Source organism: Austrofundulus limnaeus, unplaced genomic scaffold, assembly GCF_001266775.1.
Source record: "Austrofundulus limnaeus strain Quisiro unplaced genomic scaffold, Austrofundulus_limnaeus-1.0 Scaffold136, whole genome shotgun sequence".
Classification (NCBI taxonomy): domain Eukaryota; kingdom Metazoa; phylum Chordata; class Actinopteri; order Cyprinodontiformes; family Rivulidae; genus Austrofundulus; species Austrofundulus limnaeus.
The window spans coordinates 1106836-1116906 of NW_013952538.1; the positions used below are offsets into that span (position 1 = coordinate 1106836).

The following is a 10071-nucleotide window of genomic DNA, read 5'->3' on the forward strand; positions in this document are numbered from 1 at the left end:
ACCTTTGGTAGAGAAACATCAAACTTTGGCATCATGAATTTTCCACTGCTCACATCAGGGCCTTCAAGATTGATGTCCCCCTCTATTGTACCTTTAGGAAGTGAAACATCAACAGAAGGTAGGTCAATCTTGGGCCCTTCAATTTCTGGGCCCTTGAGGTTGACATCTACCTCTGGAGCCTTAAGTTTAGGGAGAGACACATCACCTTTGATGCTAGGTCCTTGAATGTCCACATCAAGACCCTTTGCTTTGACTTTAGGAAGAGAAAAGTCAACTGAAGGAAGATGAAACTTGCTGCCTTTACCAGTTTCTGCCTCAATTTCCACACCTTTCTTTGCTTTTGGGAGTGAAATATCAGCAGATGAACTTTCAAATTTTCCTTTTATATCTGGTCCCTCAAGACTGACCTTTGGTAGAGAAACATTGAACTTTGGCATCTTGAGTTTTCCACCTTTCACATCAGGGCTCTCAACACTGATATCTACTTCAGCTTTTCCTGTTGGAAATGAAACTTCAGTTATGTTTGTGCTTCCTTCTATAATTTCAGGACCTTCTATGTTGACATCTGCTCTTTTTGCTTTCAATTTAGGTAGAGAGAAATCAACAGACGGCATTTGGAACTTTCCACTTTTACTACCATGTCCATCAAACTCAACATCTAATTTTCCTTTGGTTGGTGAAATGTCAATGTCTGGCAGCTCAATCTTCTTATTGAGTACAGGTTTTTTAATTGTGATGTTACCCTCAGGAACATTTACTTTTGGCAATGAAATGTCAACTTTTGGCATTTTTATTTTTCCATCTTTCCCTTCATAATCGATGTCAACCACAGCTTTTGGTTTTGGAAGTGAAATGTCAACATCTGTACTCTGGAGTTTGACATCTACCTCTGGAGATTTTATTTTAGGTCCTGAAACATCCAGTGATGGCATTTCAAACTTTCCTTTATTTCCCTTTATATCAATATCTGTTTCCTTGGATTTTATCTTAGGAAGGTTAATATTGAGTGAAGGCATTTGAAATTTAGCTCCCTTTGTGTCAACGTCAAGATCTCCTTCTAGTTTTCCTTTTGGAAGAGAAATATCAACAGTTGGTACTTCCACTTCTGGTCTTTCAACTTTGACTTCCCCCTCTGGCAGTTTTGGAAGAGTGATATCAACTTTGGGCAATTTGAATTTTCCTGTTTTTCCTTCAGGACCTCCAATATCACAATAGGGCAGGTCAATGTTCCCATCTGTTCCCGAGTGAATGTTAATGTCAATATTTCTGTGTTCTTTTCCTTTTGGAAGTGAGACATTAATGTTGGGCATTTCAAACTTTCCACTTTTGACTTTTGGACCTTGAATATTTGCATCTCCTTCTGAGAATTTAACTCCAGGGTGGCTCATATCTATAGATGGCAGCTTGAATTCACCCTCACTACTAAAAGCAACATTTCCTTCAAATGTGCCTTGAGGAAGTGAAATGTCAATAGCTGGTGCTTTTAAATCACTGCTTTTAAATTCTGGCTCTTCGATACTGATGTCTGTTTGCTTTGATTTAAATTTAGGGAGAGAAACATCAACCGAAGCCATCTTTAACTTGCTTCCTTTTCCTTCTATCTCTTCCTTACTCTCTGCTTTTCCTTCTGGAAGACACAGTTCAGCTGCAGGCATGTTAAATTTAGCTCCTTCTTTGATTCCAGGTCCTTTAATATCTACTTTGGGAAGAGTTAAGTCTACTTTGGGTAACTTAAAACTCCCTTCCACTTCCTGCTCTGATGGCTTTAGTTTTGGGAGAGTTACGTCAAATTCGGGCATTTTGAACTTTCCATCTCCACCAACGTAATAATCCATATCGACGTCTGATTTCACCTTTGGGACAGAGATGTCAAGGGAAGGTGGACTAAACTTTCCTTCACCATCTGGCCCTTCAATATTCACATCAGGAGACCCCATTTTTGGTAAAGCGATATCAACCTTTGGCATGGAAATTTTAGCTCCTTTAACGGTGCCCTCCACTTCATCTGGAATTCTTTGTCGTGTATCAAATTCCAAATCCACCTTTGGTACAGAGATTTCGATGGCAGGCATTTTTGCTGTCTTCACTGCTCCTGGATGATCTTGGAGTGAGCCATCAGTTTCAAACTTAACTTTTGGCAAAGAAACAACTGAGGGAAGTTCGAAAGAACAACCTTCACCTTTCACTTCTGTTGTGGTGAGTTTTGTTCCAGAAAGCCTAACCTCACCATCTCCTTTTGTTTTTACGCCAGCATGAGGTATTTTCTTCCCCTCAGCCTTCACCTTCATTTCTCCATCAATCTCATCCGAATGACGTGAGAGTCGAACTTTAGGAAGTTTCAACTTTGGCATTTTGAGTTTTGTGTCTCCTGTGTCGCTGTCCACATTAATCCTACCTTCTGGTGCATCAACTTCTCCTTTAACTTCAACTTTGGGAGCTTTAATTCCTGCAGATCCCTTCGCTTTTGGCAAAGACACCTCAGGTTTTCCTAAAGGGAGTGCAAACTCTACATCCGGGGGATTAAACTTTGACCCTCTCTTGTCCACATCCTTGTCTTTAGACTCTGACAAACTAAACTCCACTGGTGGTGGCTGGAGGCTCACATCTGGAGGCTTCAGCTCCACAGATCCTCGTTCCAAAGAAGAATCTGATTTTATGTGCTTGGTTTTAGGAAACGTTATCCCAAACTTGTGTCCTTTCCCTTTGGTTTTCACTTTAGCTCCAGGTATTTCAGATGCAGGGACGTTTATGTGTCCCTCAAGCTGTCCTGTTTCCACTTTTCCTTCTGTCTCTGATCTGGTGTATTTCTTGACTTTCATGTGAGGAAACCTGAAAGAGTAAAGGAACAAAAACAACACTATATATATGTTTTTATTGTATTTATTTAAGTATAGTTATATTTAAGGTAAAAATAAAAAGACACAATACAAAGAAGACCAACCTGATTTTCCTTTTTGGTTTCCCCACGGTTACTGATCCTCGGATGTCTTGTTCATCAAACTTCCCACTCTTCCTCTGTTTGACTTTTGGAAGTGAGAACTCCACGTCCACATCACCCGTTTCCAGTCGTGGAGGAGTTCCTTCGATTACCACCTCCTCTCTGTGCTTCTCCTTCAACCTCTTCAGACCAAAACGACCACCTCTTTTCTTTAGGGCCTTGAAAGGCTTGGTGCCCTTCACACTCTGCAACAGAAACACACAAACAAGAAAGATTTTTACTTTTATGGTCAGTAAACATCATTCATGATGGAGCTCCTAAATATAAACTTTAATTTGATTAAATATGTCAACGTTCTAGTTTAATGGAATATCAATCAAGTTTGAACTTTTAGCCCATGTTGCCATCTTAATGACTTTGTTGCCAGATTTACCATACCATACCATACCATACCATACCATACCATACCATACCATACCAGACCATACCATACCATACCATACCATACCATACCATACCATACCATACCATACCATAACATACCATACCAGACCATACCAGACCAGACCAGACCAGACCATACCATACCATACCATACCATACCATACCATACCATACCATACCATACCATAACATACCATACCAGACCAGACCAGACCAGACCAGACCATACCATACCATACCATACCATACCATACCATACCATACCATACCGCTTTTATTTATAAAGTACTTTAAACAGCACAAGGCCAAGATTTAATGAGTTTTCCCCCAAAAAAGCGACTAACGACAAATATAGCAACCTTTCCCGGTGCTATTGGAAACTTTTGGTAACAACACTTTTTTCATCAAGCACTGAGTGGTGTGATGAGCCTCTCCACCTTTCTAAAGCACTGACAAATGGTCCGACCCACAGACGCCTCGTGCAGCAACCCCAGCTGCTGTCAGAGCAGAGAGGAGACCCTCTCCGCTCTGCATCCAGTGCTGTAAATAAATCATGCATGCACAAAGCTGCGACTGATTCCCTTTGTAATTTTTACTGTGATGTTTCTTTACCCTGACACTAAAGCAATAAAATAAACCTCTGAAATTGGCTGCATTTGAGTCACAGCCTCTGTCACGTCTTCACCTCGTCCAATATCCAACAGTCGTTTGGTTAAATTTGAAATTCTCACAAAATTTATTTATGCATGGTGAACTAAGTTCATTAAATTTATTTGCAGAGGATTTTTACTCATGTTTACTCATGTTCCTCATAAACATTGATATGCATCTTTATTACTCCCTACATCCCAAAATTACAGTTGCAGAAAGTTGTGACCCCAGATATTACTTGTTTACATTTGCAAACTTTGCTAATATGTGCAAAATAGCAGTATAAAGAAACCTAATAACTACGATGCTGCTTTTATTAATTTATCATTATTGTAAATAAAATTATTTGCAATGATAAGGGTGAAAATATGTTCCATTAGCATTTTATTTACATTGAAATGTTTGCCTGGAAATCAGCTGGGGACCCTCACTTGATATTTTGTGACCCACCAATGAGTCTCGATCCCAACTTTGGGAACCACTGCCCCATTACTGGAAAATATCCAAATATGCTAATGACATCTTTAGTGACTTTTAGTGGCTTTTAGGACAAAAACAACTTTTCTTACTGACAAGTTGGCATCAGTGGTTTTAGTCTGGTTTAATGTCGTAAATACAGAAAATATTTGATTACCATTTTGGCCATCTTGACTTTAGGAGTTTTGACCTCCACACTTGGAGCTCTTGGTCGCACGCTGGCCTCAGCTTTAGGGATGGTCCTCTTCAGCTGGAAGCTGACCTTATAGGGCTCTGCGCTCTGAAGGATCCTGAGCGCGTCTTCATACTTCACATTGTCAAAGTAGACTTTAGCGCTCAGCAGCTGATCACCTTTGATTGAAGACAGACATAAATCAATGAATCTCAGGTTGTTTTATTCTTCTTGAGGATTCTGGAGGAAAAAATACATAATATTAAATTTGAAGGTTTAAAATTACATCAAATGATTGCAGTTTGGTGCTAAATGCTGATGAAATATTTATTTCTTGTATTTTTCTTTGTGCCGACAGTCTTTTCCCCACAGTCAGTCACTTGTACTCCTCTGCTCCAGCTCCGCCCAGTCTCACCTGTTCCCTGTCCTCATCTAGCCCAGGTGTCTCCACTTCCTTGTCAGCCCCGGTCTAAACGTTCTGTCAGTTTTCTCTCATTGTTGTGTTTTCAGCGTGCCTCCTTGTTTAAACTCAAATCGTATAAGTTTTGGTCCCACAACAGCCTTTTTGTTTTGTTCCAATAAAAGTTATTTTTCTGAGTTCCTTGCATTTTTGGGTCCAAATTGCTGCTAAACTGTGACAAAAGCTGCTGTTTTCATCTCTCTGTTTGATTTATTTTGTGGTGAAGCAGTTTCCTGAAGGGATGAGACATGACGGCGTGTACCTTGTTGCAGACTCAGGTGTTTGGCAGCCAGAGAGTCTTTGAGGACGTCTTTAACAAAGATCCCCCGCTCTCCTCCGCCCGTCACGCTGTAGCCGCTGGCGCCAACCCCTGCATCTGTCTCCACCATGATTTCCACCGGCTTGGAGATTTTCTCCCCAGTCTGCGACACAGAAATAAGCTTCAGTTTGGTCTTTCATCATTAATCCAGGTTAGCTTTTTTTTATTTTTTGTTTTTTTTACATTGTACAAAAAGTGGCTCTGCTCAGCTTCTTTGCACTTTACTCCTCAATCCATTTTATCCATATTCTCAAACTACAGATTTCCACAGACTGACCAAAGAAAATAACACACAGGTGGAAATAAGTGAAGTGAAAATGTCTTTGCAAAGACATTTCCTATAAAACAGAATAATATTATGGACTTATAATTGAGTAAGTGCTTAATTAAAGCCTGAATGATGAGATTAAAGTGTTAATTATTTGCCTGCTTACTGTCTGTTCCTCTGCTGGCTCTGAATCCATCTCTGGTTGTGCCAGCTGGCAGGCTGATTCTCTCAGATGACTTCTTTTCTGACTCAACACCTGCTTCAGCTCCGCATGGAGTTTCTCCTTCTGCTCCTGCAAACAGAACACCAGAAACTTTAGGAAACGATCTGCAACAATGATGCCTAAACCTGCCCCAGATAATCTCAAACCACTGGTGACCTGTCGGAAAGGAGGATTAAAAATAGCTTCACCAGTCGTATTAGATCCACTGCAGATAAAATATTGGCAACAATAATAAAAATAAAGACACTAGAGGATTTTTTTTAATTTTATTTTAACGCTGTCAAGAAAACAGAGCAAAGCCATTGGCCAGCAGAAGCAAAGGAAGAACTTTAAATAAAAATGAGGTTGATTTTGTTGGACTGAAATCAAGTGCAGCAGAAAAAAACATGTTCAAGTGTTTGATAAACGTTTACCTGTTAGTTACTGTTTTATCATTTGAAGACATTTTAGCTAATTTCAACATTTGTTAGAATGATTTTAGCTTTATTTTATCTTTTTATGGCTATTGCTTTGTTACATTTAGCTACTCTTTTGATAAATTTAGATAAGTTACATTTAAAAATTTTAGCTTTAGCTGTTTTTGTTGATACTGTTTTGGTGATTTTAGGGTGTTTAGTTTATTTCTACTTTGCTCTTTTTTGGCTACTGTTTTGCAAATTTTAGCTATTTTTTGATCATTTTGAAACATTTAACTTTGAAATTTCAACATTGGATTTATTAATTTTAGCTTTAGCAGTTATTTTTGCTTTTTTTGTCTACTTTTTTGAAACTTTTAGCTACTATTTTGATCATTTTAGATGTTTAGCTATACGTATTTGTTTTTATGATTTTTATCTTTAGCATTTTTGGCTCTTTTTTGGCTATTGTTTTGCTACCTTTAGCTACTTTTTGATAATTTTAAGACATTTGTTTCATTGGTTTCTGCTTTAGCATTTGTTTTTGCTCTGTTTTGTTACTGCTTTGCTACTGTTTCAATAATTTTAAGACATTTTATTCAATTTCATATATGTTTTAATGATTTTAGCCTCATCAGTTGTTTTTGTTTATTTTTTGTCTACTTTTAACTTATGTTTTGCAAACTTAAAAAGTCTGTTTAGATGACTTTAGCTCTAGCACATATTTTGGCTGCTGTTTTGCTGATTCTTCTTTTGTATTTTGTATTTGATGCAGCGGGCGTCTCACCACCACCGCCGGTCCAGATCTGCCAAATTTCACAGGTTTGGTTGCTGCCTGAGGTCGGTCAGCTGCTGCTGCGTGAAAAGGCTGAAGCTGATGTTTCTGCTGAGCCGGGAGAAACTAAAGCTTGTTTATGTGCCGAACTATGAGCTGAGCGGGTCAGAACCTTTGTGGTGCAGTTTGTTTGGACTCTGTGGCCGGCAGGGTCGGTCTCAGCTCCTTTAATACAACACAGTTTCAGAGTGATGAAGAGGTTTTTTAAAGAATTTATCCTGATTTAAACATAGGAAATCAAAATGACTGCATGTGCAATAATTAACAAAATACCAAATTTAACTAATTTAACATTTATTCAGCATTCGCTCAGTTAAAATGTAATTTAATTAAAAACAAACTCTGACAATGTAACAGAAATGTTACAGAAGTGACAAAATCTTTTTTTAGCCTCTGCTGTTTACAAAAGCAGAAATAATTTAATAATAAATAATTTTACTGAATAATGATCAGGTTTTCAGTCAAATAAAAACATTTTAAATACCTTTAATGCTGTTTGTTGTGGGTTGTTTACATGTCGTATCTCTCTCTCTCTATGCACTGTAGGCCTGTGTGTGTGTGTGTGTGTGTGTGTGTGTGTGTGTGTGTGTGTGTGTGTGTCCATCCCTCTCACCACTCTCTCGGGGCTCTCCTCCTCGTCAGCAGCACTGCTGTGGTGGGGGTTACGTTGCGGGGCGGAGGGGGACCTGGTCGAGGGGGGCGACCTCCTCTTGTGTTTCACCTGATCAGAGAACAGAAGTTTTAACGGTTCCTCATTGTTCGACTCTTTAACTCCGATAATAAAAGTCTGATCTGCAGCAGGAGACTCCACGGTCAAAGATCTAAAACATAAATAAACCGTGACGAGAATATTTACAGGTCTTTTAAACAAAAACCAACATGGTGGACAGTTCAGCTCTTCCACTGATCCAGCTGCTAAACAGCCAAATAAATCTGTTCAGGGGCCAGACTTCAATGATTATTTAATCCTCGTGACAATAACTGGGAAATTTTTATTTTCTGCTAAAATGCAGTGAAAATGCTGAGCTGACTCGTCTTGATGAATTTTGTCAAAGAAGCAGAACACTAGCTAAAGGCTAGAAAATGTTAGAAAAATAAAATATAAGCTAAAATCCAAATGGAGCAAAATGTAAGCTACTGGAAAAATAACCCCACTGGCTTAAAGCTAAAGGCTAGCCAAATGTTATAAGCTGCAAAATAGCTAAAAGTAAGGTAAATGTTTAAAGTAGCAAAACACTAAAAGCAGAAAAGATGAACAAGATACTAAAAACAAGTACAGTTACTATATGTAGCAAGCAGCTGTAGATCAAAGCTAAACATAAAGGTCAGCTATAAAGTAACATTTTCAAAAGAAGCTAATAGTAGAAAGGCAGGCTGAAAGCTATTACCAGAAAAAGGCTAGCTAAAAGTTTTAAGCTGCAAAATTTTTTAAAAAGTGCAAAAAAAGTAAAAGAGGCAAGCCAAAAGTTTAAAATAAGAAACTGAAATCAGCAAAAGGTTAGAAAGAAAAATATAGGCTAGCTTTAAGCTATAAGTAAGAAAAGTACAGCTAAAAATTAAATATAGATAAATGTCAGCTAAAATGCAACATTTGTTAAATTATAGCTAGAAGCTAAAGTAGAAAAATGTGAGCTGAAAGCTAAAACTAGCAAAACGCTAGCTAAACATAGCAACAACAAGCACTAGCTGAAAGCTCAAAGTAGTCAAATGGCATCTAGAAGCTAGCTAAAAGCTCAAAATGCCAACCCCGCCCCCTGCAGGAGTACATTGACGCCCTGAATTGGCCTGCGGGCCACCATTTGATGATCAGTGCTCTTGTTTCAACAAGTCTGAATGTGGAAATAAAACCAATCCTGCATGAATCACGTCAGATTTTATGTTTATTTCTCTGCTGGAGCTGCAGCAACGCTCCTCTGCATACAGAAGTGTGTTTTGTCTCATTAGTCAAACAATAAATAAAATATTTAAATTGGCCTCTGAACAGTTTTCCTGCAGCCACTGCGGCTCCCTGTAACCTGCTGTTGGTGGTGTTTTTCAGCTGCATGCTGTTTGTTTTCAGCTCAGCTTGTCTCTGAGGGAGGAAACGTGTCCCACTCCGGCCTCCACCACCTCCTTCCACCGTTTGTTTCCTGAACTCTCGCACAGTAAATCTTATAAAACAGTTTGTCCCGACATGTCACCTGTACCAGCTGGATAAACAAACCAACTGTTCTGACTGTTGCTTTCAGACTTACAGGTAATGATTCGAGATGTTGTGTGATGGACATGTCACCTGTCCATGTGGCCCCGCCCCCGTTTACTTACAGCTTGATCTCTGGTTTGGTTGAAAACATGGCCGTCCTCTTGGTCTATGTCAGAGTCTGAAACAGAGAAAGAAAAATCTTGTTTTATTTGATTATTGTGTAAGAGCTGCGAGGTTACTCATGTCAAGTGGAAGCGTGTAAAGTTAAAAGATCTAAAATAGCGCCACGGCCATCGGCCCGAAGCTTCTGGCGGTCTTGACATTCTTTCCATGGCCTGAATCGTTCCTCTGCTTCGGCTACTTGAGCCTGAGACATAACTTCAGCTGCGACGAGCAGCTGAGGCCGCTCCAGTAAAACTCAAACTGGATGAAACAAACTGACTCATTCTTGTTTGTTGGGTTTCACTGCGTGTTTCTGTAGATTTGTTGTCAGTAAGAAGTCTGTGAAGCTTCAAATGTTAGAATCTCCTGAACGATGGAAGCTCAGGGCGGGCAGCTTGGATCTATAATCCTTGTTTGGAAATCATTTGGATCCTCTGCGCTCCAACCAGTCCTGACAGCCTGACTGCTTCTGTTGATCACTTTTTTAGCACCTGTGGCTCGGATGTGTGTGTGTGTGTGTGTGTGTGTGTGTGTGTGTGTGTGTG

The 10071-nt window shown here is 39.3% G+C and overlaps 1 protein-coding gene across 1 annotated transcript in view; it reads right to left on the reverse strand.

The window, feature by feature from the left end:
- prx (periaxin) overlaps positions 1-10071 on the reverse strand; it is a gene marked incomplete in the record, with an annotated part of 26579 nt that overhangs the window by 7756 nt on the left and 8752 nt on the right. Inside the window, 7 exon segments of the mRNA XM_014015959.1 lie at positions 69-2829; positions 2942-3183; positions 4668-4861; positions 5405-5564; positions 5896-6021; positions 7796-7903; positions 9487-9542. Coding sequence (XP_013871413.1) covers positions 69-2829; positions 2942-3183; positions 4668-4861; positions 5405-5564; positions 5896-5925 — 3387 coding nt within the window.